This window comes from Bubalus bubalis, chromosome 11, assembly GCF_019923935.1.
Source record: "Bubalus bubalis isolate 160015118507 breed Murrah chromosome 11, NDDB_SH_1, whole genome shotgun sequence".
NCBI classification, from domain to species: Eukaryota; Metazoa; Chordata; class Mammalia; order Artiodactyla; family Bovidae; genus Bubalus; species Bubalus bubalis.
Genome location: NC_059167.1, coordinates 784,594 through 812,252, shown reverse-complemented (window position 1 = coordinate 812,252; position 27,659 = coordinate 784,594). Strand labels below are relative to the sequence as shown.

The 27,659-nt window shown below is 44.1% G+C and overlaps 2 protein-coding genes across 7 annotated transcripts in view; one reads left to right on the top strand and one right to left on the bottom strand.

The window, feature by feature from the left end:
• The first annotated feature begins 8,972 nt into the window (after positions 1-8,972).
• LOC102399215 (nuclear distribution protein nudE homolog 1) lies at positions 8,973-11,300 on the top strand. Its single transcript, XM_025295084.3, has 2 exons — positions 8,973-10,101; positions 10,706-11,300. The coding sequence occupies exon 1, from the start codon at positions 9,042-9,044 to the stop codon at positions 10,080-10,082; it is 1,041 nt and encodes a 346-aa protein (XP_025150869.2). The 5' UTR covers positions 8,973-9,041; the 3' UTR covers positions 10,083-10,101; positions 10,706-11,300.
• Positions 11,301-13,482: 2,182 nt separating this feature from the next.
• RPS6KA5 (ribosomal protein S6 kinase A5) overlaps positions 13,483-27,659 on the bottom strand; it is a 195,892-nt gene continuing 181,715 nt past the window's right edge. For 4 of the 6 annotated variants that reach the window (XM_025295079.3, XM_006075882.4, XM_044924607.2 and 1 more), the window contains 4 exons: positions 25,346-25,537; positions 19,214-19,373; positions 17,561-17,724; positions 13,483-15,342 (listed from right to left, as the gene is read on the bottom strand). In XM_025295079.3, coding sequence (XP_025150864.1) covers positions 15,103-15,342; positions 17,561-17,724; positions 19,214-19,373; positions 25,346-25,537 — 756 coding nt within the window. In that variant the 3' untranslated portion in view covers positions 13,483-15,102. Of the gene's footprint in view, positions 15,343-17,560; positions 17,725-19,213; positions 19,374-23,842; positions 24,646-25,345; positions 25,538-27,659 lie in introns of those variants that run through there. The other 2 variants (XM_044924608.2, XM_025295082.3) reach the window with 2 other exon arrangements.

Here is a 27,659-nt window from a genome sequence, read left to right as displayed (position 1 = left end):
AGATATCTGAGAAAAGCACTCACCAAAGAAAAATGTATGTAAAACACAGAGCTGGTGGTCCCTTTATGACGAGGCCAAAAGTGAGGGATTCACCTCAGGGCAGATAAAGTACAGTAACGAGCAGCTGTATGTAATTGCTGGTAAAACGTAGGGCACATCAGTATCCATCCAACACTACCCAGCGCTGGGAAAACAGGGTCCGAAGGAGGTGCCCTCTGTCAGGCTGGGTTTTTGAGGTTTTCCGCAAGAAGCACATTCACTTTGAACCCAAGGACTTAAGTTCTGTTCTAAGAGGCTTTCCAAACATAGTATCAATTGTGTTTCAAATAGAGTTGCTGCTGAAATAAGGAAGGCCGGGAAGGGTATTCTCTGAACAGCAAGGTGTTAGAACTGGCTTTCTCAAAATAACTGTTTCCTCTCTGGCTGGTAGTTCTTCTAGGTGTATGTGATTTTGAAAAAATTAAGATAACATTCATAGAACATAAAATTCACCATCTAAACACATTATTGACTGAGGGAGTTTTGCAGAAACTAATGTCTGTGGCCATCATACATCTCCGGTCAATACTGTGCTGAGCGGACAATCCGGTGGTCTCTAGTATGGTCACAATGCTGTGCGACCATTACCACTGTCTAATTCCAAACGTCCTCACCATCCCCAGACCTTACCACCCACACACAGGCAGTCACTCCCATTTCCCACCCCACCATCCCCGGGAACCACTGATCTGTGTCTATGGATATGCCTATTTGGAACATTTCATATAATTGGAATTATACAACATGTGGCTTTTTGTGTCTGGCTTCAACTTTTTTAAAAACCTTTTTATTTTATATTGGGGTACTGGGGCTTCCCAGGTGGCGCTAGTGGTAAAGAACCGCCTGCCAAAGCGGGAGATGTGAGATGAGGGTTCGATCCCCAGGTGGGGAAGACCCCCTGGCGGAGGGCCTGGCCACCCACTGCAGTGTTCTTGCCTGGAGAATCCCATGGACAGAGGGGCCTGGCGGGTTAGTGTCCATGGGGTTGCACAGAGTCGGACACGCCTGAGCGACTGAGCATGCACAGCGGATTAACAGCATTGCGGTCATTTCAGATGAACAGCAGAGGGACTTGGGCTTCTCCTCCTCTTAACTGGTGGTTCTTAGACCATTCCAAAAGGGCGGTGATTCCAAGGACACTAAGCCAAGGTGCTGAGGACTTGTGGCCTGTCCTGACCGCACTTTACTTTCTGGGTCTTAGCCTATCTTCTCTGGTGATGATGTTCTAGCTCTTCGACTGCCTCTGATCACGTGAAAATGGACTGTAGTTGGAGGAACAAAGGGTCATCTCTGGAACATGTCTTTGGGATAGAAAATAATCCATTAGGTAAAATTTCTAAAGTGGGAAAGAACAGCAAAGGACAGAAGAGTAAACTTTTTTATTTGACCATAATATGTTAACAGTGCTATGCGCCCAGGTTAAATTTTTCTCAGTGACATTTTAGCTATTCTGGAAGACTGAGAACACCAGGCCGTTTTTCAGCCTCTCAGAGCATTTGGTGAGTGCTCTGCAGCATGTGAAAACTGAAGTGAGGAACGACAGGCGGCTGGTTCTTTACCAGACTCACGGTAACACTCATGGAAAGATTTAATCTCAGAGTTAAATTTGTTCTCCATAAGTCAGTTCCTGGAGCTTCAGCTCAAACTGTCATATAATCGTGTTTCAAACTGAGTTTTTTACATGTTTATTTTGTCTGCATGATGTGAAAACTCCCAGGTAGAGAATTAAGCACGAGGTCCTAGCTTTGCAGAGGCGGAACGCTGGCGTACTGCGTGTGCGCCGTGAACTGAGTCCACCTCAGCGGGACTTTTTAAAGGGCTAAAAACATTTGTATAAAATAGGAAGGTGCTGTCATCCAAAAGGTCTTAGTCTATCTTCCTCTCACCTACGGGTAAGCAAGGTCTTTAATTAGTACAAGCATGACACAGAAGCCATTAAGTAGCCTTTATTTAAAACAATAGGCAGAGATCTTATCTAATTTACTCTTATATTACCTGTTTCTAAAATAGTACCTAGCCTGAAGCAGCTCAAAAATGTCTAGTGCATGAAGGAAAAATGAACACACGTGACCCTGTGACAACCGAGTTCTCACAGCAGGAGCCACTGTGGGGAAGCGACAACAGGGATTCAAAACGACCATTACCCGTCTCTGCTTCGGCCACAGTGGAGGAGCCAGTGACCGGGACTAACTCTCCCAGTGAAAACAACCATGAAAGCTTGATAACACAGGAAATCTGCTTACGGACATCACGGGGCAGACCAGTGACGGCAGGTCCCAGGGGCTGCGGCCCCTGAAAGAAGGAAGCACACGGGGTCAGCTCCTATTCATTCTGCCTCCTCTGGAGAAACTGAAAATTCAGAGAGAGCGCAAAGCTGAGCAGAGAGCAGCCCGCCTGCCCACGCGGAACACGCAGGTCTGACCCCTGGGGTGGGATGGCTCCCTGGAGGAGGACCACCCACTTCAGTATCTCTTCATGTATATATACAACATATGTTCTATAAATAATAGATATGGTGGTATATGTGCATGAAAAGATACCAAAAAAAATCTACAGAATTATAAAGTGAATTTAGTAAGGCTGCTGGATGCAAAGACAATACAAAAATTAATTTTATTTCTACATGCTAACAAAAAGAATTAGATAATAAAATACAAACATCAAACATCTAGAAATTAAAAAAAAAACTAAAAATAAGTCTAACCTCTACACGTAAATCTTAAAACATTGCTGAGACAAATTCAAGACGACAAGTAATTAGAGGGATATACCATGTTTATGGATTGCCAAACTCAAAATTGAGAAGATATAAATTCTCCTGAAATTGATCTAATTTTTAATGCAGTTTCAATTAAACCCTAAGGTACATCTACACGGTCCCTTAGGGAAACTGAGATGCTGTTACTAAAATGTGTCTGAAAATTCAAAGGGTCAAGAGTAGCTAAGACCATCCGGAAGAAGATCAGAGGTGTCAGAAGTCTTATATTATCATATGCGAAGACTTAACAGTTCCAACTGCAGTGCACCGAGCTGTTCAGTATATTGGGCTGGGTCAAGTGAATACTCTTACAGAAGTAAATGAACTTTGGCTGTTTCCTCACCACATACAAATACCAGCACTAGGGTAACCATATGCCCAATGTGAGTGATAAAACAAGCTTTTAAAAAAATTTAAGAATATTTTCATAAGATTGGTGTAAAGCTTTATTAAACAGGACACAAAAATCATTAACCATAAGAGAAAAGATTGGTATATTGGACCTCATAAAAATTAGTGCTTTCTGATCATCAAAGGTCACCATTTGGAAAGTGGAAAAGCAAACCAAAGAGAAGGTATTTATAATAATATATCAGACCAAAACCTCATTATCACTAAAACATAAAGAACCCCAGCAAATCAGTAGGAAAAAGACAGACAACCCAATAAATATGAAAAAGTAACCTGAACAGGCACTTAACAAGAGACAATTTCCAAACCGCTAACAAAGATATTAAAAGGTATTCCATGATACTGCATTAAAAGATGTTAAAACTGCGATCGCTACTTATGTAGTCAGCGCTCCATTTTGACTGATTCTTTTGGCCACAGAATGTCAGGGGTCTGAACAAAAGGCAGTAGGAAAAGTCTGGAAGGACGGAGGTAGGGAAACAGAGGAAAAAGTTATCAACGGGCCCTCTAAAGGAAAACAGCCACCTTACAAAGCCTGTACCCAACAGGTTAAATAAGTTTATCCACACAGTAGACAAAATTATTAAAAGGTGTTTATCCATATGGTCATTGAAATATCGAGAGCACTGCTATGCAGTAGCCCTCTCCACGTTCATACCAAATGTTTGCATCTCAGAGTTGTTCGGCTGCTCACTTTCTCATGTAGCATTATCATTTCCCTATTCCTTTACAATTTCCATCCTCAAATTTACTTCTCTGCCCCAATCAAGTCTTTATGTCTTTGATCTTAATTATAACCTATAAATGTTAGTCAAAACATATTAAGAAATAGTAAGTGAAACACCAGTGTTCAGTTCAGTCACTCAGTCATGTCCAACTCTGTGACCCTATGGACTGCAGCACGCCAGGCCTCCCTGTCCATCACCAGCTCCCAGAGTTCACTCAAACCCATGTCCATTGAGTCAGTGATGCCCTCCAGTCATCTCATCCTCTGTCATCCCCTTCTCCTCCTGCCCTCAATCTTTCCCAGCATCAGGGTCTTTTCAAATGAGTCAGCTCTTCGCATGAGGTGGCCAAAGTACTGGAGTTTCAGCGTTAGCATCATTCCTTCCAAAGAAATCCCAGGGCTGATCTCCTTCAGAATGGACTGGTTGGATCTCCTTGCAGTCAAGGGACTCTCAAGAGTCTTCTCCAGCACCACAGTTCAAAAGCATCAATCCTTTGGTGCTCATCTTTTTCTACAGTTCGACTCTCACATCCAAATATGACCACTGGAAAAACCATAGCTTTGACTAGACGGACCTTTGTTGGCAAAGTAATGTCTCTGCTTTTTAATATGGTGTCTATGTTGGTCATAACTCTCCTTCCAAGGAGCAAGCGTCTTTTAATTTCATGGCTGCAGTCACCATCTGCAGTGATTTTAGAGCCCCCCAAAATAAAGTCTGACACTGTTTCCACTGTTTCCCCATCTATTTGCCATGAAGTGATGGGACCAGATGCCATGATCTTCGTTTTCTGAATGTTGAGTTTTAAGCCAGCTTTTTAACTCTCCTCTTTCACTTTCATCAAGAGGCTCTTTAATTCTTCTTCACTTTCTGCCATAAGGGTGGCAGATCTGTGTATCTGAGGTTATTGACAATTCTCCTGGCAATCTTGATTCCAGCTTGTGCGTCTTCCAGCCCAGCATTTCTCATGATGTACTTTGCGTAGAAGTTAAATAAGCAGGGTGACAATATACAGCCTTGACATACTCCTTTCCCTATTTGGAACCAGTCTGTTGTTCCATGTCCAGTTCTAACTGTTGCTTCCTGACCTGCATACAGATTCCTCAAGAGGCCGGTCAAGTGGTCTTGTATTCCCATCTCTTTCAGAATTTTCCAGTTTGTTGTGGTCCACACAATCAAAGGCTTTGGCATAGTCAATAAAGCAGAAGTAGATATTTTTTTGGAACTCTCTTGCTTTTTCGATGATCCAGCGGATGTTGGCAATTTGATCTCTGGTTCCTCTGCCTTTTCTAAATCCAGCTTGAATGTCTGGAAGTTCATGATTCACATACTGTTGAAGCCTGGTTTGTAGAATTTTGAGCATTAGTTTACTAGCATGTGAGATGAGTGCAGTTCAGTTATGTCCGACTCTTTGCAACCCCATCGACTGCAGCACTCCAGGTCTCCCTGTCCATCACCAAGTCCTGGAGCTTGCTCAGACTCATGTCCATTGAGTCGGTGATGCCATCCAACCATCTCATCCTCTGTCATCCGCTTCTCCTCCTGCCTTCAGTCTTTCCCGGCATCAGGGTCTTTTCCAATGAGTTGGTTCTTTGCATCAGGTGGCCAAAATACTGGAGCTTCAGCTTCAGCATCAGTCCTTCTAATGAATATTCAGGACTGATTTCCTTTAGGATGGACTGGTTTGATCTCCTTGCTGTCCAAGGGACTCTTGAGAGTTTTCTCCAACACTACCGTTCAAAAGCATAAATTCTTTGGTGCTCAGTTATAGTCAAACTCTCATATCCATACATGACTACTGGAAAAACCATAGCCTTGACTAGACGGACCTTTGCTGTCAAAGTAATGTCTCTGCTTTATTAATAAATGCTGTCTAGGTTGGTCATAGCTTTTCTTCCAAGGAGCAAGACTCTCTTAATTTCATGGCTGCAGTCACCATCTGCAGTGATTTTGGAGCCTAAGAAAATAAACACCAGTGTAGGGATACATTACTGTGTATCCGTAGTCTCGGAACTGGAGAACAAAACCAGTGCAAGGGAAGCACAAGTGCTGCAGTGCGCGAAGACAGTGGAGGCCGCGGTGGACGCCAACGGCCTCCCTGTGAGCCGTGGCTTGGTAATGCTTTTACTCTTAGCTGTCCACATAGAACTGAGGGGGAAAAATGTTTTTCATCTTTTTCTTCCATTTACTTTCTAGGGAGAAAAAGTCTTATCTTTATGTAAAGTTGTGGAAGAATTTACATAGTTACATAGATTACTGCAGTTTAGGTTACTTCAACACGTGTTCAGTTCCACACCTAGAGATGCATCACCATTTTAGGCCGCGGCTGCTGCTAAGTCACTTCAGTCGTGTCTGACTCTGTGAAACCCCATAGACGGCAGCCCACCAGGCTCCCCCGTCCCTGGGATTCTCCAGGCAAGAACACTGGAGTGGGTTGCCATTCCCTTCTCCAATGCATGAAAGTGAAAAGTGAAAGTGAAGTCGCTCAGTCGTGTCTGACCCTCAGCGACCCCATGGACTGCAGCCTTCCAGGCTCCTCCATCCATGGGATTTTCCAGGCAAGAGTACTGGAGTGGGGTGCCATTGCCATTTTAGGCAGAAGTACACAATTAAAATACGCTTGCTCCTTGGAAAGACCAACCTAGATAGCATATTAAAGCTTGCTCCTTGGAAATGACCTAGATAGCATATTAAAAAGCAGAGACATTACTTTGCCAACAAAGGTCCATCTAGTCAAGGTTATGGTTTTTCCAGTAGTCATGTATGGATGTGAGAGTTGGACTGTGAAGAAAACTGAGCACCAAAGAATTAATGCTTTTGAACTGTGATGTTGGAGACGACTTTTCAGAGTCGCTTGGACTGCAAGGAGGTCCAACCAGTCCATTCTAAAGGAGATCAGTCCTGGGTGTTCTTTGGAAGGAATGATGCTGAAGCTGAAACTCCAGTACTTTGGCCACCTCATGCAAAGAGTTGACTCATTGGAAAAGACTCCAATGCTGGGAGGGATTGGGGGCAGGAGGAGAAGGGGACGACAGAGGATGAGATGGCTGGATGGCATCACCGACTCGATGGAAGTGAATTTGAGTGAACTCTGGGAGCTGGTGATGGACAGGGAGGCCTGGTGTGCTGCAGTCCATGGGGTCGCAGAGTCGGACACGACTGAGCAACTGAACTGAACTGAACTGATACAAGTTATAAATTAAAATGCCAGCCTTTTCAAAATTCCTTTATGTATGAGTAAATGTGGTTTCGTCTTCTTTTTTAAAATTCATGCAATCAAGTTTTTAAGAGTATTTTTCAAAATTTTAGTACTAAAGCGGTACCTTTATACGTGACGTAGCACCTTTATATTCCTCTTCTTAGCCATCAGAAGTATGAGAATTATTGTGCATTTAATCTTTTCTTTTACCAATATTTGGGGCTTCCATTGTATCTCAGCTGGTAAAGAATCCGCCTGTCATGCAGGAGACCCTGATTCAATCCCTGGGTGGGGAATATCCGCTGGAGAAGGGATAGGCTACCCACTCCAGTATTCTTGGGCTTCCCTGGTGGCTCAGCTGGTAAAGAATCCACCTGCAATGTGGATTCGATCCCTGAGTTGGGGAGATCCCTTGGAGATGGGAAGAGCTACCCACTCCAGTGTCCTGGCCTGGAGAATTCCAAGTACTGTATATCCATGGGGTCGCAAAGAGTCGGATACGACTGAGCATCTTTCACTTTCACAGTTATTTATAATCTGAGCAGACGGGGTAGCACTACAGGACCTAAAATACACTGTCACGATGATCAAATGTCTACCACGGCAACAGGTCTTTAAGGAGGATTGTTATCACACATCCATTCCTACTCAACAGCGCGCATTTACACAATCAGGCTCTTACAAAGTTAAAAATAAAGCCGCAGTTAAGAATGCCAAGTTCCTCAACCATGCTGAATTTTAAAACAAATAAAACATGAGCAACAATGATTTTCCAAACTATCTATAAGCAGAAATGCCAGGAAGTAAACCTGAGCATTTTGTGCATACAACTTAAATTTCCTTTTCTAAGTCACGACATTTTGGAGGGTCGTTCTTTTGTTTTATTCTTCTTTTTCTACATAGGAGGACTTCAAAACCTGAAAGATCAAAACTGTTCTTGTTTGTACGGAAAGGAACAAGAATGAAAATGGAATTTTAATTTTTTAAGTGAAGAGACAAATTTTATAAAACTGTATAAATTAACAATGCAACGTTAAAGGCTAATGGAAACCACGTAATGCTAAGAATTATCCCCGTTTCCTGTGCTCTGGGGAAAAACTGCTGCATTAAACACTGCGTGACCAATGTGAAGTATTAACTCCTTATGACAGCCTACACACTATTGTATTAATTAAGTAGAAAAATATTACACAATGTCCTTCTACCTATTCTGTCAGAAATGCACCAGGAAAATTAAGCCTGATGAATAAATACCAAGATTCCTGTCTTTTAATTCAAGTCTCCTTCTAGATACAAAACAGCAAGGTTTCACCACGTGTTCAGAGGAATAATGGGAAGGAAATGGCTGACAATGAGCAGTACCTGTTTTGCACTAATATGAAGAAGCCAAGACAGGCAGACTGGGGAATCACTTTAACTTTGGTCTGCTGCTGCTAAGTCGCTTCAGTCGTGTCTGACTCTGTGCGACCCCATAGATGGCAGCCCACCAGGCTCCCCCGTCCCTGGGATTCTCCAGGCAAGAGTACTGGAGTGGGTTGCCATTGCCTTCTCCATAACTTTGGTCTAATAGTAGGTAAACATAAAATACAGATACCTGCTTAACTCACAAATTCATGAACTAAAAAGTGGACAAGCGCCTTGGGGAATGAAAGCATCAATCACCTAATCACATAACGGGGAACTGGGCACACAAAGGAGGGGCTCAGGAGGAACACCGTGAAAGCGCAAAGGCAAGAAATGAGACAGAACAAATGCTTTTAAGATGAAAAATGCTGGGGTGGGGGCGGCGGCCAGAGGCCCGGGGCTGCACCGGCCCCAGCCGCAGCCGCCCCAGCTGCCGCCGCTGGTCCGCAGAGCCGGAGCCGACATTATGCACCAAGAGGAGTGAACTCTTCCCCCCATTTCCACAATGGCAGACTCGGGCAAGACCTTCAGCTCTGAGGAGGAAGAGGCCAACTATTGGAAAGACCTGGCTATGACCTACAAGCAGAGGGCAGAGAACACCCAAGAGGAGCTCCGGGAATTCCAGGAGGAAAGCCGGGAATACGAGGCGGAACTGGAGACACAGCTGCAACAAACTGAGAGCAAAAACAGGGACCTGTTGATGGAAAACAACCACCTTCGCATGGAGCTGGAGACCATCAAGGAGAAGTTTAAAACACAGCATTCTGAAGGCTACCGGCAGATCTCAGCCTTAGAGGATGACCTTGCCCAGACAAAAGCCATAAAAGATAAACTGCAGAAGTACATCAGAGAGCTGGAGCAAGCCAACGATGACCTGGAAAGAGCCAAACGGGCTACGATCATGTCACTGGAGGACTTTGAACAGCGTTTGAATCAAGCCATAGAAAGAAACGCCTTCCTGGAGAGCGAACTGGATGAGAAGGAGAATCTCCTCGAATCTGTTCAGCGACTAAAGGATGAAGCCAGAGACTTGCGGCAGGAATTGGCTGTGCAGCAAAAGCAGGAGAAACCCAGGACGCCCATGCCCAGCTCGGTGGACGCTGAGAGGACAGACACAGCGGTGCAGGCCACTGGCTCCGTGCTGTCCACCCCCATAGCTCATCGAGGACCCAGCTCGAGTTTAAACACTCCTGGGACCTTCAGACGTGGCCTGGACGACTCCACTGGGGGGACCCCCCTCACGCCTGCAGCCCGGATATCAGCCCTCAACATCGTGGGAGACCTGCTGCGGAAAGTGGGGGCCCTGGAGTCCAAACTTGCTTCCTGCCGGAACTTCATGTACGATCAGTCCCCAGGCCGAGCCAGTGGCCCAGCCTCGGGGCGGGGGAGCAAAAACAGAGACGGCGTGGACAGGCGGCCCGGCGGCAGCAACGTGCCTCTCGGCGACAAAGGGTTGGGAAAACGCCTGGAGTTTGGGAAGCCGTCGTCGAATGTTTCCTCACCGTCGCTGCCGTCAGCCCAGGGTGTAGTCAAGATGTTGCTTTAGGAAAGCCACGGAAGCCGAGGCGAGCCCTTCCCCTCCTTCCCTCCTTAAACTAGGTTTTGGGTGTTTTTGGGTTTTTTTAAGTTAGTTTGAGAAATACGAGCAAGCAGTCATGCAAAGCCAAGTGACCAGGGCCATCGCCGGTGGCCCTGGGTTGTTGGCTGCAGGAAATGCAGTCCCTTAACCCCCAGCCTCCGTGTTGGCGTGTACAGCCAGGGGATGGGACCAACCTGACCCTCTGGAAAGGGCGACGTGGGTGCCAAGGCCACCCTATCCTTGTCAGCTGAGCTGAGTCCCAGTTGGTCTTGAGAGGTGTTTTTAATGACTGGAGACACCTGTGAAGTGGAGCCTGAGCCCATCCTAGGCGCACCCTGCCCCCCAGCTGGTGCTTCTTCCAGAACAACATCTCCAGTGCGCCATGGCACGACAGGGGTCCTGCCCTGAAATCACACCTGGGGTGAAGAATAGAACAGGCACGTACCTTTTATTTAAACTGTGGTGTGGTGTACCTCCAAGACCTTTTTTTTCTCCCCAAAGTGGAGTATAATTGCTTTACAGTGTTGTTTAGTTTCTGCTGTACAGCAGAGTGAATCAGCGACGTGTATACATGTATCCCACCCCTCTAGGTCATCACAGAGCACCGAGCTGAGCTCCCTGGGCTATACAGCAGCTTCCCACTGGCTGTTTTATACACATGTGCCTCCAAGACTTTTTAATCTGCCTGTCGCTGATGCTTTTAGAGGCATGCTTGAGTTTCAGTGTGAATTTTGTGGGGACCAGGTCAGTGGAAAATCTGTGTCCTCTTTAGACCTATCCTTGTCCTGAGCCTCCCACCCTGGTCTGGGAGTGACCTCTGCTTCTGAGGGTTTCTGGGGGGTGATGGCCTTAGCGATGCAGCCCCTGAGAACAGGACTTCATTCAAAGCCTTGATGAAATAATCAAGGTGACCTTCAGATAAGATGAAGCCAAAGGGTTGCATTGGGAGCATCCTTATTAAAGAAGAAATGAACCCAGGATTTCCATGCAGACAGCATGTGGCTCCTCCCTGCTGGTTTGGAACAGCCGCCTCACACTTTGGACACAAGTAAAAAGAACATGGGAATTCAGGCATATGCATGCAGCCTAACAGCCTTCTGTTACTAAGTTATTTTTCCAAAAGAACAGCAAAAATATCCAGTTGAAAACAGAACTTTTCAAGTGCTACTGAAATTCAGCAGAGAATTAAACTCCAGTGCTCACCTCATTACCATGGCAACACTCTAACCTGTACCGGTAAAAGATGTACTTTTATTTTTTTAAAAGAACAATAAAATCAAGAGAAACTGAAAAAAAAAAAAAAAAAAAAAAAAAGATGAAAAATGCTGCCTCCTTGAAAATACACTTTTCCCCCATATAGAAAAAATTTTAGTAACTACCCTTCAGGAAAACATTCTAAGAAATAGCACAATTTGGAGTTACTTAACATGATAGCAAATAAACCTTCATGCCGCTGAAGCAGCTCTTTGGACAGATCATACTTAGAAACTTTCTTGCATCTGTTATTTTATGACTACTTTTACTTTCTTTGAGTTTGACAATAACTTGAATTTAAATTCTCAATTTCATTAAAGCCTGACACATAACATTTTCATGCCAGATAAAGGTATTAAATAAAGGTTGACTCTTGCATGGTGTAAATAAATTAAAGGCCAGAAATTGGGATGTTCTAGTGTAAGATATTTGAGGGTCCAAAACTCAAAACAATTTAAAGATATTTCACTATATTACAGTAAATCATCTATAATTATACTGCTCTGGTGTAAGTAGCATATCTGAATATAACTTATTTACTTAGATCTTAATATTAAAAGCATGATCACACAATCACCAAATCATGTTCTTATTACTGATCATTAGGAGAACACACAAAGTAATCAGGTGGTCTCACACACCTGTAAGTTCAACAGTGTAGAAATGTTCACCATTTTGGAACCCTGTTCTTAACATATGACAATAACAGGTGTTTGGAATGAGGGTAAGGTAAGTAAGTAGACAACTTGTATACTTGTATAAAGTATTTGAGAACATACTTAAAAAAACTGAGATACAAAAGGAATTCTCTTATTAAAAAAAAAAGTCACAGCTACCCTAGTAGGTGTTTTTTTTAAATAACTTACCTTATACAAAGCCATTTACACAGTTATTTAAGTTCTCAGCATATCACAGATATTTAAGAAATCAGCAGTAGTACAAAAAAATAAATAGAAAGCGGTCTTTCATGGGTAAGTGAATCTGCAATTCCAAGAGAGATCAGAATATTGAAATTAACTCTGGAGACTTGATTTTCTGTTCCAGCGGTTCAGTGGTTTATTATTTTATAAAGGGTTGGAAGAATTAATGAATTTTAAAACAGCTAATTTAACTCATTCAGCACAGGATCCGGCACAACAGTTAGAGACCGGCTTTTCAATGTGTCTTTCCTCTACTGCTTCTGCTTTCTTATCCCTGCCTCTCAGCCACGGACAGTTACAGATACAAGAATCAGAGCGTATAATGGCATGAAAACTGCACACCGTGACCAATGAAGGAAGCCGGGAAGCGGTGATTTGGTTCTATCTCCAAAACCATTACGTAGAGAATTTAATGTTCACATTTGTCTTAAAGCTACTTCTCTTCTTCTCCTCATACCAAAGAGGAGTCCTTTCATTTAACGTTTTCCTATAAAGTATTTTTAAGGTTTTTTGATGTGACTGCATGAGAGCTTCGTGAATTTTACAGCGTCGTTCACGGACACCGATGGCCTGCGGCGTGCGGGTGGGGACGGGCCCTGTGGGCCCTGCTTCGAGCGCTCCTCAAGCCCACTCGAGGTTCTGAAGGAAAGCCCAGCAGCTGATGGACCGGCTTTCTCTCTCCTTCCTCGTGCGCTGCCCATTTTACCATTTCATTTTGTCAAGTCCTCCAAGGTGGCAAAGGTAATAAATGTAGGTGAAACCCACGAATTTCCAAAATTCACAATGCATCACTTATGCCATCAATCATGAGGGTATACCCACTATCTTTCTGGATCATTTTCCCTTTGCAACAAAGCCTCTATAGTTTATGCTTTATTAGTATTTTCTCCTAGAATGCATAGTTTTAAAAATGTATGGCGCTAACTCACACATTTCTAGATATAGTCGACCTTCCTATAGATATAAGTGGACATTTTCTTGGTTATTTTAACTCTGTGCCTGATGGAATCCCAGTCTGTGAATTAGCTTGAGTTTGGTAACAATGTACCTCAGATTTACGACCATTGCTAAGAAGGACCAAAAGCTAGAAGCACAAAATTTTCATTGACTCAAGAATTATGCAGCCATCTGGGCCACTGAAAAGTATAAGTTATTTCTGATAATCACTGTGAACAAAAATGTGGACAGGATAATACATTTTGAAAATAGTTTAATATTTGCCATTTTTGTTGCCTGTGCTATTAATATATACATTGGTTCAGTAATAAATATGCTATTACATTGAGTGCAATATTTTTAGTATTCATAACTGGTTGAAATTAATGCTGCTATTATCTCAAGAAAGGAATAAATAAATATCATGCCCGATTCCAAACTAACACTCAAGAGGTTATTGTTAACAAAACTGACAACATAGACATACTGGGCATTACCTTTTTAAACATGATTCCTGTAAACACAGCAGAAAATCACTTTTCTCAGTCCTGACATTTTGTGTGATGGCTTAAAAAAAATATAACACACAAATCCTACCACTTCCTCTCTTGCATAGGGAATGAATTAATCATATTTCAAAATGCAGTGATCATTCAGTGAAATGTCTTCAGCACACAACGCTTGTTTTCGGTTATGAACTCAGAACTTTTGAGCTATACAAGTGCTCTGCATAAGTTTATAAAATATGCTTTCTGGATTTAAAATTGAACAGAAAAACTTCCAAACAAGTCATAGATATGATTCTAAAATATTATGTACATAATATCTGACTACAGGAGGAAAAGCCTCACCGCAGCACAGCACAGTGTGGCCACGAGCCCAGTGTTCAGCCGGATCCCACTCAGGCTCTCCTCACGTCAGTGCCGCAGGGGCCAGTGACGACGCCATACCTCACAGCCCCTTCCATGGTGCATCCTAAGCAGAAGGGGGTGTGAGGGTAAGTTTAAAGTAGATAATGGGGGGAAAAAAGGCAAAAGTACAGTACATATGCTTTAAAGAGTGCACTTTATAAAACAGTTTGCTTTATTCCTATTTTTTTTTATAAAGTGCAATATTACTTAAAACAGAGACATGTACCTTAATATTCTGCAGTAACCATGAAAACAAACTGCCAGGAAAGAGCAGTGCAAAACTAAAAACATATGTAGCTTAGCATGCATCTCAGTGAGGCCCCAGTACACAGCGTGGGACCTGCGTGTGCCTTTTATTTGACTTTATAGAAAAAGATTAATAATCGTAGGTTATCGTCATAGGTAACCATATTTTAACTAAAATAAAAACAATAAGTTAAAGTCCTCTCTCAAGAAATAAGTATACACCACACATAAAATTCATGACAGAATCTTTTGGAAAACAGTTAGACCTTTTTTTTTTTTTTTTTTGCTGATAAATCACTGTTCAAAGGACGCGTATCTCTTAAAAACCCACAATACCCACAAGGTGAAGCAACAGGTATCATCACAGTCCTGGGAACTCTTGCTGGCGGACCTCTGACGACCCTGTGACTTACTGTCAGCGGCTCAAACCTCACCGGTCGCCACTCAGATGACAGAAAGCGGTGCCCTCTCAGGAGCAGTCGCGCGGGTGTCACCTAGGTCACTAACAGCATCCCGTGCGCTCTGCTCACAGTCCCAGTCTCCGCCCGGTGCTTCTGGACGAGGATAACCAATTGGGTTTTCCTGGAAAAATTCCCTACGGGGCAGATGCCAACGGATCCAGCGGGGTGCGGCTTCTGAGACACAGAGCCCGGCCTCCAGGCAGGCCGAGGGCGCTGAAGGGTTGGTGGAGCCTGGCTCGGTCCCCAGGCCCCCAGGCGCTCAGTCCTGGAACTGGAAGAGGCTTTCGGGGGCGCCGCCGTCGGCGGGGTTGCCGGGCTGCAGCGCCCTTGTGGGCGTGCTCTTGCCGTGCGAGTGGGAGGATGAAGAGTGCGAGCTCTCGCTGGAGCTGCTGCGCGTCTCCGTGCTCGTGCTCGTCTTCTTCATCCTCCGCCTCTTCGCCAGGGGGGCCTTATCCACGTTCTGGAGGCAGAACCCCTCTCTCTTGTACTTGTTGAAGGCCTAGGGGAGAACAGCAAGGTCAACACTCACTGGAGGGACTGATGCTGAAGCTTTGGCCACCTGATGCGAAGAGCCGACTCCCTGGCTAAGACCCTGATGCTGGGAAAGATTGAAGGCGGGAGGAGAAGGGGGCGACAGAGGATGAGATGGTTGGAGGGCATCACCAACTCGAAGGATATGCTGCTGCTGCTGCTGCTGCTAAGTCGCGTCAGTTGCATCCGACTCTGCAACCCCATAGATGGCAGCCCACCAGGCTCCCCCATCCCTGGGATTCTCCAGGCAGAACACTGGAGTGGGTTGCCATTTCCTTCTCCACAATAGACATGAGTTTGAGCAAACTCTGGAAGGCAGTGGAGGACAGGGAGGCCTGGCATGGTGCAGTTCATACGGTTATAAAGAGGTGGACACGACTGAGAGACTAAATAAGAAGGGAAGAAAAAAGTAAGGGGAATGCCACAAAAGTGAAAGGGCTGAAGCTCCTCGCAGTGCGACTGACAGAGGACAGGCGGTCGGCAACCACAGCTCCAGCTCGTCCTAGGAAAGTGAAAGTTGTTCAGTTGTGTGTGGCTCTGCGACCCCATGGACTATACAGTCCATGGAATTCTCCAGGCCAGAATACTGGAGTGGGTAGCCTTTCCCTTCTCCAGGGGATCTTCCCAACCCAGAGATCGAACCCAGGTCTCCCGCATTGTGGGTGGATTCTTTACTGAGTATGAGGTGAGCCACAAGGGAAGCCCTAGGAACATGGTCCTTAAACCACTGTATCTAAAGCTCCAGGAGGGGTACAGAAATCAATGGGGAAGGGCTTCTGAGGGCCCTCTTGAAACCCACCAGCGAGGGTGTCCAGGAGTCCCAATTCTAGTCAATCTTTTGAAGAGGGGAGTGCTACCTCTCAATTAAAGGAACCACCGACTGACTGGAAATTCCTGGAGAATGTCAGCAATCTCACTCCCTTCCCCTCATTACCTGACTCATCCTGAACTTTAAGATTCCAACCACAAAGTCCCAGCACAGAGCCCCTGACCTCCACGCCCACGTCAGTGCAGTCTGGGTACGTCCTGGACATGATAATATGCAGAGATGAGCTCCAGAGACCTCAGTCTGGCTTCCTCCTCACAGCAGCCCGTCTCTACTTTTCTCAGATTCAGGCATAGGCATTGCTGAGGTGACAACCTTGCCTCATATGCCACTGAGAAGATCTGGATCATCTGCAAATGCCTGCAGTTAATCTCTTCACGCCTCACCAGATCCCAGTTCATTAGTTTTTTAATCCATTTCTGCAGCCAAGAGGAAATGCTATCCTGTCTCCTTCCTCAAGATAATCCTCTCAGAAGTAATGTTATTTCTAATTCCTCTGCTCCTTATACAATTATCTTAATGTACTTGCATCTGTTTGGCACGAGTGTGCCAGAATCTACATTTATTACTATGTAGTCTCAGCCTTTCAAGTATACAATATTTACTTAATACTAATTAATTTACTTTTTATCCCTTAGGTTCTAGAACAATAAAATTATGCACAAAATGACTGTTGAAGGGACGGACTTTGACACGTGCCTAATTTCTAGTGCTTATTTATAGTTTCTACAGACAGCGGTTTGGCTGATTTGAGAGAGAAACGCGCTAGTACAGGCGCATGGTTGCCAAGAGGGAAGGAGGGAGGGGCAGGGGCGGACTGGAGTTTCGGTTTATAGAAGCCAGCTGCTATACATACAGAATTCAGTCAGCAACAAGCTCCTGCTGTGCAGCACAGAAACTACATTCACTATCCTGTGGCAAACCACAATAGAGCAGAGCGTGAGCGCGAACGTACAGGGTGTGTTTACACACGTGTGACGGAATCAGTCTGCTGCACAGCAGAAATTAATACAACATTGTAAAATCAACTAACCTTCAACAAAATAACGTTTTTTAAAAAACTCTAATAATATGCATATTGCTTTCCTTAGCAACTGAAAAACTTCAACTATTCAAATATCAGACCACTGCCTCATCTCAAATGTCAAATAAATATTTTGTGGGTTTGTGGTGACTCTGGTCCCTATGCCCTTTCTGTTTAGAAATGTGTTTATGTCATGAAGGGATTTATAAAAGCATATCTAAAATTAAAAGAACCCATTTTAAAAACTGTCTGCCTAAGAGTGTGCCTCTGAGGTTACAGAGTAAGGACGTGCAGTCCCTTCTCAAACCGCCCAGAAGTGCACAGCTGGAGCCTTACATGGAAGGTGGCTTTCACACACGTGTGCACCGCAGCTCCTGAAGAGCCCAGGATGTCTGGAGTCATCAGAGGATTTGAGGACAGCTGACTGCCGTCTTGAAGCCATTCATTGTATCTCAAGTCAGGCATTTTAAGCCTTTTGTTTGGATCGACTGTGAGAAGTCCTGTGGGAATAAATAAGATATTTTTATTTCATGAGCTGTCATTTCAAACATAGTTTAAAATCAACCTCAGAGATCTCAATTATGTTCACAAGACATGATGGTTTCTATATGGCATCAACCTCCTACAAGGATAATTACCTCCATTTTCATCTACACTGAGATTCCCTGGTGAATCTGGCTGCTCATAATAAAGCCCACAGCAGCCTGCTTCCAGAAGGCTGCAGGCTCATGGGGCTTCCCGTCTGGGGAAGACCACCACTTGAGACAAGGACTCCCACCAGGGGCCAGGAGAGCCCCTGCAAACAGAGCTCTGAGATCTACTTGACGCACTTACAAACATCTTCTGCAGGTTAGGGAACGTGCAGATGGAGGCTCCAGGAGGAGCTGTGTGCGAGGTCTTATCCCGTCTGAGGACACGTGCACAGCAGGCTCCAGGGAAGGGCTCCCCCCTGGGGGATGGGCACCCTGGGGGCTTCCAGGAGATGAGTCCTGGGGGATGAGCAGGGCTCGATGACAAAGTAAGCCCCAGGATTAGGATGAGCACGAGTAAAGGTGAACAAAATCTAAAAACTCAGCACATTTGAAGAACTCAGGTGCTCCACAGTGCCAGTCCATCCTAAAGGAAATCAACCCTGAGTGTTCACTGGAAGGACTGATGCTGAAACTGAAGCTCCAGTCATCTGGCCACCTGATGTGAAAAGCCAACTCATTGGAAAAGACCCTGATGCTGGGAAAGATTGAAGGCAGGAGAAGGGGACGACAGAGGATGAGATGGTTGGATGGCATCACCGACTCAATGGACATGGGTTTGGGCAAACTCCGGGAGATGGTGAAGGACAGGGAGGCCTGGCGCGCTGCCCAACAACAGCTGCTGGAGTGAGGGTGCCAGGAAACAGAGGAAGGTACAACCGGGCCGTGAAGGCGCCACTGGGGGGTCTGACCCAAAGCTCACTGGCGTTCCTTGGAGAACTTTCAACAGAAAAAAGGCATGACTGCATTTGGATATTAGGAAGCTCACTGAGCCGATGGACGACAGACACACAAAGCCAGAGCAAGTAAGTAAGTTGAAAGCGTGTTATGGATTTTAGGAGAGAGCTATGACCAGACCTCAGATGAGAGCCGTGAGAATGGGGAGGAGGGCAGCTGGCAGCGATGCTGAATCCCAGCACCCAGGGCCTGGCTGCAGGAGGCAAGGAAGGTGGTGGGGGTTGAGGGTCTTGGCCACTAAAACAAGAGGGAGAGAGGAGCACACATGTGCCTGGGGGAAAGGAGAGGAAAGAGAAAGCGGTTCTCTTTGAAGGTATGATTGTGAATGTGGATGAGGTTGCCGACAGAGGGTGTCCTGATACTAAGCTGAAGCTGAACAGAGTAGCCTGAATCCTTAAACACACAGGGATTCTTGAATAATTCACAAACAAATATATGTATCTCGGGTATGGTTCCACTTCAATCGCTACACATCATATAAAATTTTTCATTAGATTCTTACCTTGGATCAAATCTTTAGCCTCTTGGGATACATTCTTCCAGGCTTCTCCTTCAAAGGAGAAATCTCCCTTTTTAATTTTCTTCATGATTTCCACTGCACTGGTGCATGTCAGACTTTTATCATGAGACTGAAATGGAACTTGCCCTGACAACATTGTATACTATCAAGAAAAAAAGAGCAAAACAGAATGTCTGCCAAAATCACCATCAAAGCCAATCTGGTAATTTCATTACTAACTTCATCAGCATAATTTCCCAAATATTACAATTAACATTAGTAAGTTTAAAAGATTACATGACTTTGATCACTGAAAGAATCAATCCATTGCAGACTCATATATGAAAAGATATGGCTTATTATGATATCAAGATTTAAAACCATTTTTATAGCCATATTCAGGACAAGAAGAATAAAAAAGGGATAATATAATCATTTCAACAGGTGACATTAACAGGGGAATGTGCATATCCCAGAGGAGCCACGGGCCTTGGCTAAAATGGCCCCGGAGGGGTCAGGGACACAGAACAGAATGGATCCTGAAGATGCTGAACTAGGGTGGGCCAGTGGGGCATGAGACCTGATGGAGAAATTATTGCCACGGAAACACTCATCTGAAACTCAAGACTCAACATCCTGGCAGGGATGCCTGGAGCCAGTGAGCGTAGTCAGCTGAAATGCTTCCTGAAGCTCGGACGAGCCGACGCCCTGACTCCTAAAGCTGCTGCTGCGGCCACTGCGCCATGCCGCACGCTCAGAATTGACCTGAGGAGGCCCAGAGGTGCTGCAAGTTAGCGCATGGGTGCATGTCACCTCTCTGGTGCACCGAGGCCTCTTCCTTAACTCACACTGATGACCTCCTTGAGGTGGGATCCCAGTGATCAGCTGATGAGAGAAGAAAGGACATCGGGCCTGCTTGTCAGATGGACTGGCATTCTTTCACCTGGGCAGTGTCAGAATATGAAAAGCTTGGTGAAGACACCAGCTCAGGATGAGACCCTGTGGGGCTGGAGCTCTGTCCCTGAGGACCGTGCTGAATCAGTGGCGACCCATCGGGGCTGCGCTCCCCACATCTAGGTTCTGCAGGCCCAGGACTCACAGATCATGTTTCCTGTTCCTGCAGCCGCATGGCCTGCGGTTAGAGGTCTGTTCTGTGGGCACACCTGCTCAGCTCCACCTGGTGCCAGCAGGTGGCGACTCACGGTGCGCCCGCTGTCCGCCTCTTCCCTGCGTCCCTCCTGCCTCCCTGGGATTCCGGTCCTTAGTGAAAGTGAAAGTCGCTCAGTCGTGTCCGACTCTTTGTGACCCCATGGACTATACAGTTCAGGGAATTCTCCAGGCCAGAATACTGGAGTGGGTAGCGTTCCCTTCTCCAGGGGACCTTCCCAACCCAGGGATGAACCCAGGTCTCCCACATTGCGGGGGGATTCTTCACCAGCTGAGCCACCAGCGAAGCCTAAGAATACTGGAGTGGGCAGCGTTCCCTTCTCCAGGGGACCTTCCCAACCCAGGGATGAACCCAGGTCTCCTGCACTGCAGGCAGGTTCTTCACCAGCTGAGCCCCCAGGTCTGGTCCTTGGGAACAAGAGAAAACGTGCGCTTCCACTTCAGGCTCTGCTTTCCGGGGGAACCCAGACTATAATGCCTTTCTCTTGCTGATGAGCATTTGACTTGTTTCCAGTTTGGGGTGCCCTGAAGCCTGCTGCTCTGTATGTGTCTCTGCGCACATCTCCTCTGGTACACAGAAACAGGCCTTTCTGTCGGCTGCCTCCCTGAGATGGAGACTGCTGGGCCATTTGGTCTGTGTGTTCAGTAGATACTGCCAAACAGTGTTTGAAAATCTGCTCCCCTTCTTAATCTTACCCCACTTCCTAACACATACATTGATGACTAAATATAAAAAAGTATCCTTTATATTAGCGTTTTCTTGCTGTGCTGTGTAATAATTCAACAAGCTGTTGGGTGGAAAGATAAATTCACCATCTTTGGAAATATTTAAAGGAGAGTGGTGATAGGGACTTTATAGAAAGATCCCTTTTCTGGAAGAGTTAGAATTAGACTTTAGGCTCCTCTCAACTCCAAGATCTTAGAATTTAGTTGATTATCCAGGAATCAGCTTCTGTTAAGACTAATTCTGTGTCTGCAAACTGTTGGCAAAGGTTATGATAAGAGAGTATCTATATACATAAAGATATATGTGTGTCTGTGTGGAATTGGGGAGAAAACAAAAGTAAATGTGGCAACATGCTAAACGTTCACTGTGTTATTCTCCCCAATTTTCTCTAGGTCTGAAATTTTCAAAACAAAATTTTAAGAAGAACGTGAAAAAATAAAAAATCCTGAATAAAGTGAAAAAATATGAAATCCCAAATAAAACACTTGGAAGAAATATGTTTTAACTGTTATTATATTCCATCCCATGGGTATTCTATATATACCTATGGAATAGCATATAATCCTATGCTACATTTTCTAAACACTGTCTGTTAAGCTCTGAATTACTGTGTGCCTTAAAAATTCATGTGCTGAAAAGTCACACCCACCCCAACATGGCTGACTTGAGGACAGGACCTTTATGCAGGTAAAGGTGATGGGGACCTGGGGGCCTTCACCCACGAGGGTGCCCTTACAGAGACGCCAGGGAGCTGGCCCGGTCTCTCTCTGAGCTCATGTGAGGAGAGGCCATGTGAGGTCGCCGTGAACAGGTGGCTGTCTGCAACCAAAGGGGAGAGCCCTCACCAGATTCCAACCTGCTGGCACCCTGGGACTGGACCTCCCAGCCTCCAGAACTGTGAAATAAATGTCTGCTGTCCAAGTCGCCCAGTATGTGGTATTTCATTATGGTGATCCTGAGCAGACTAATCACCGTGTAACTTCTATTTTAATCAGAGTCCTGAATGTGTCCAATGAACTACTCATCCATGAGGTAAACTGAGTTGTAATCAAAGCCACATGTATGATGCGATGCATCTTTCTCAAGTATTTGTTTTACCCAGTGACAATAACGTAAATTATCTTCATATTAAAGCATCCATGTTCGTGGATGGGCACCGTGACACAGGCAGCATGTCCCAGGGTCGCAGGTTCTAAGGCAAAAGCTCCAAGTGCATCTTGTGCCGACTATGGGATAGCTCAAATCCAGATCCTCTGGAGAGAAGCACGCATTTATATGGAAAAGTTTACAAGGCATCCTTTTTTTTTCTTGGACAGTTTAATGCAGGCGCTAACTTAGCTTTCATATGTAAGTATTGGAGTGGCCAAACACTTCGTTAGGGTTTTCCATGGGCTGTAACAGAAAAACTCAAATGAAATTTTTGGCCAACCCAGTATTTCATTTTGTATCTCTAAAAGGCAAGGATTTGTAAAATCCCACAACAACCTATGATTGCACTTAAAAACAATTAGCAGCAGTGTCTTTGTATCATCCAATATCCAGTCAATAATCAAATTTCCCCAATTGTGTACACACTGTATAATATTATAATCACGTCTGTATGACAGAGTTTGAATTTAACAAATAGAGTTAAAATTAGGACCTGTCTGAATTAAAGCACAGTGACTTCATTTCCTAAGTGTCTTTTATCTATGGGCCCCAGCCTAGTTTTTCTCGAAACTTATTTGGTGGAGTCACCAGGTTGCTTGTCCTGTAGAACTCCCGCAGTGTGGACATTCTGATGATACTCGTGGTATCGTTTAATCTGTTGTTTCCTGTTCCTGTTTAAGAGTTGACAATTACATCTAGAGAGAAGCCTGGCTTCTCTCCATGCCATTATACGAGGTTATTTCCATAGATAGGGCATTTGGAGGCTCTAAAGTACCTGTCTACATGTCTAGGAATGCCTTCTGAAACCTTAAAGAGCATGGTGATGACACCTGGCCTGTATGTGAGCAAAGGCTCTTCTACAAGGGCGCGCGCTGCTGTGGAGGAGGCTCTGTTCATCTGATGAGGGCTGTAGGAGCGCGCTACTGTAAGCACTTTAAGTTGAAGAGAACTCAAGTCTACAGAAGTTAGCTGCTTATTTTTATTTAAAATCATACTCATAAATATGTAATTTGATTTGCAAATTGTAAGTGATGACTTAAAACTGCTGAAGTAAAAACCTATAGCTTAAAAATAAAAGAACCATCCTGCAAGGACAACTGGCTGCCATCGGGGGAAAACAAACCAACACCAAAATAAACCCCAGATGGAGTGCACAAGCCCAAGAATAAAATACAATCCTGGAGGAAAATTTAAGAGAATATTTTTATAATCTTGGGCTGGGGGTGGAGTGCCAATCTGACATCAAAGCCAGAATACCATAAAGGAAAAGACCGACATATCTTGTGTGAAGTCTCTGCAGTCGTGTCCGACTCTGTGACCGTATGGGCCGTAGCCTGCTAGGCTCCTCTGTCCACGGGATTCTCCAGCAGCAATACTAGAGTGGGCTGCCATGCCCTCCTCCAGGGCATCTTCCCACCACGGACCGACCCGTGTCTCTTATGTCTCCTGCTGGCAGGTGGGTTCCTCACCACTAGTGCCGCCGGGGAACCCCGACATACTTGAATTTTGCTTTTAGACGAGTTTAATAGATATGTTTTTTCATTTTTATGTTGTCACATAAAATTTTTTTAAATTTCTCCATTAAAACATAAGCATTTAAAAAGTTTATTTAAATCTCTCTAAAAACAAAATCAAAACCTCATATAACTGTGAACAAAGTTTTCAAAAACATGACAGACCAGAAAAGGCGTTTCGAGTGTTGGTGTCTGACGAAGGGTTAGAGCCCTGGAGAGGGCTGTGTCAGTGTGAGGCTCCCCTGGAAGCGGCCAAGCTCAGAGACCGCGGCTCACAGAAGAGGGACTAAATGCATGACAAGATGCGCACACGGAGTACGCATCACGGAAAAGGCACGCAAATTATAATGACCATAGCAATTAATTTAGATTGAAATGGCTAGTATCCAATGTATTCACATACAGCTGATGAGAACACGATCTGGAAACCTTCTAGAAGGAAATACAGGCATGTATGTCAAAGTAAGGACGTATATACCCTTCTCCCAGGAGTCTAGTCTAAGGAAATAGTGAGATCAATGCGAGTACATATATATCAAAAATATTCATTTGTGTAGCTTATAATTAGTGAGAGGCTAGAAAATGCTAACTGCTCATTAGTAAAGAAATGTTAAACTCTGGAGACTCAAACTACATATCACATAATCTCATTTGTTAAAAAAGCCTGAATATATATACAAACACATAGGAAAATGTGTAGAAAGATACACAGCATGCGTAACATGGGGGAGGGTGGATGGAGGGGAAGAGGTCAGACAGCATCGCCTCTGTGTGATGAGACTCCGAGTCATTCCACCTTGTTCCTTGTTTCTTTCTCTGTTGTCTGAAAACTTCTCCCTATGATTATGCATTACAAATTGTATGCAGAAAAAATAAAGCTATTTTGAGGAAAAAAAAAAAAAACACACACACTGAGATTTTTCTAGCTCATGTTCTGTTTCTGATCCTGGCTGCCAAGGAGATATTGTGAAAAGCATGCTTACCATGATTACTGTAAGTTACTATAAATATTTTAAATTTTATTTATTAATTTGTTAATTTATCCTAAGTGATATTCAATTGCTTTTTGGGTTGAAAATCTCAGAGAATATACTTTTAAATATTTTTGATTAATGAGTCACTTTGCTAGTTTCATATTATATCTAATATGCATAGCTTATGAAAATAGACTATTGCTTCTTTAAAAATACATATATATAACTGTAATTCACATAAAACAGTTGCCTTAAATATTCCAAATAAACCAAAATAAAAATTCCTACATTTTCTCCAATATAAACTTTAAGAAAGGGAAATAGTCTTCAGTCAGGCCTTTTACTGTTTGTACAGAAAAGAAACCAATTTGCCAATTTTTTTCATGAATTTAAGAAAAACCTAGAGGGGTGGGATGGAGGTGTGAGAGGGAGGGGTGATGTATGTACACATGTAGCTGATTCACCTCATTGTATAGCAGAAACTAGCATGACATTGTAAAGCAATTATATTCCAGTAAAAAAAAAAAGACAGACAACAAAGGGAGAGACGCAGAGGACAGAGAGGACTGACTGGGTTGAATGGAGTGGCTGATAACGAACTCACCAAAATGACGCCCAAGCTCCAGAGGTCGCAGGACTCATCATAGCCGCTGTGATTCAAGAGCTCTGGGGCAGCGTAGTGAAGAGTGAAACAAGGTGTCTTCAGAGGCTGATTATCAGGGGGCTTCAAGCGTGCAAACCCAAAATCAATGACTTTAATTTCCAAATTGTCATTTTCATCAGTGAACAGTAAATTCTGCAAGATACAAAGTTTCTCATTAGTTTCTCATTAAAATGTCAGGGGCCTTGGAGAGGCATTTTGCAACATTATCTATTAACATTTACATTGGACTCAGACACAGAGATCTGACGCGGAGGTTGGGAGCGGGATCCTAGCATCCACGGCTCTCTGCTCTAGCTTTCTGGACCACCTTGGGTTTACAAGGTCACGAGGGACACTCCCGATGGTGTCACGCCCCTTCTGCGTCTTCTGCTGTGTCTGTCTTCTACTTATCCCACCAACCTCCCTTCCAACCCGGCTCTCAGGCCTCTAATCCTACTTTAGAGATGTCACCAAACTGAAGGTGGAAGCTATTGTATTTACTTCTAGCTTTTACTGTTCTTTTCTGGCATTTATCAGCTCTGCTGATAAATTAGACCACAATTCCATGAGGCCAACAACTGTGTCTATCTTACTCATGACTTTTTCATGTAGCAAGTGGTTTGGTAAATATTTGTCAGTTGAATGAAGTCAAATAAAATAGTTATATAATATCTAGCAAAACAGTTAACAGTATTTAGTAAAACCTATTAAAGAATACATGGTGGAGCCATGCATTTCAGAAATATTTTTTCCAAAACAGTTAATACTTGAACGTTTTTTGATGCTTATGGAGATTATCCCTCTATTATTCAGAAAATGTTACTTTGAATCATTTTCCAAGCCTTCTCAATCGCTAAGGTTTTACTGATTATTTGTTTTTTATCTGCACCATGCAGCATGCAAGATCTTAGTTCCTCAACCAGGGATCGAACCCATGCTCCCTGCACTGGGAGTCCCCTCTTGACCACTGGGCTGCCCGAGTAGTCCCTGATTACTTGTGTATTTATCACTTGTTTAAACAGTCTAACTGTACTGGTGTGCAAATCATCATTTTTATTAGTACATCAAACTAGTACCCCCAGTAAATGAAGCTGATTATACTGTCTTTAGCCATCCTAATAACATCTAGTATGCCTTTTTGATCATTAAATTATTCCCCCAGCTCTAGAACATCATTTGCTTTTTAATATTATTCAAAGTGAAAGAAAATATATCATAGAAGGCTTCATTGATATAAAGAAGAAAAATCTTCTAGGCCCCCTTTCAAAAGTTAAAAATGAATGAAGTGGGAGGAAAGAAATAAAAAAAAAATTAGCTGAAAGTGTTTCTTAAATTTTCTATCATACTAAATGCTTAGTCCTGAATTTTTGATGGAATTTAAATGTAAATGTAATTCAATGGAAGGCCTCGCCACAGCTGAAGTCATGCTGGAGTTCAGGCAGGAGAACTTGGAGAGGGCCCAGCAGATGGCCCCGGGCTCTCCTGTGGCAGGAGGCGCTGGGCTGCAGCACAGCCGGCCTGCCCCCACTGAGCCTGCTAGTCTCTGGAAAGGACTTCAGTGTCTCCTATACCAGGACTGGCTAAGGACTCCCTTGTTTGCAGATCTTGAAACGGAGGAGGTGTGGCATTCCCCTCTTCACTCCTCTCCCAATTCTCAAAGTGGAGCTGGGCGTACATGGTCAGGAGTGGCAGGAAGTCAACACTCAAACCACTTACATCCTTGTCTCAAGCTGTGCCAGGAACTAATTCGATAAAATTTCTCAATCTTTCAAGAATACGGGGATCAGTTTGAAAAATACAAAGCAGCCTACTAAAGAATGTCAGCCAGCTTCTAAATTTATTTGATTCTCACCACCTAGAAATTATCTTGCCTGTGTAGAATATGAATACCACATAAATATCTATCAAAAGAGACATAAACAGATCTTAAAATGCTGTCAAGGTGAAAGGGATTAAACTTTTAGCTTGAAAATAATATAATCAGCCACTTAAAAGTCAAAGTGAAAGCCATTCTATTATGACAGCGTTAGTGCAAAGGTACACTTTCACGCCTCCAAAACACACGCTGCTTAGGCCTGGCACAGTAGCAGGACGTCCTATATAAGGAGACAGTGCTTTTCAAACGCCTAGTTGAAACAAAATCTTTTTAACAGATAAGAACAAAGCTATGTGAGTGTTTTTTCAACCAGTAAAATCGGAAGGCAAATTTAAATTCTGTTGCAGAGGACAGTTGCCATCGTTTGAGACTCATGACGGGACAGATGGCCAGTTATCA

Bases quoted from the DNA above. Each gene is read 5' to 3' on its own strand.
- LOC102399215 (XM_025295084.3), top strand. From the start codon at position 9,042: ATGGCAGACTCGGGCAAGACCTTCAGCTCTGAGGAGGAAGAGGCCAAC.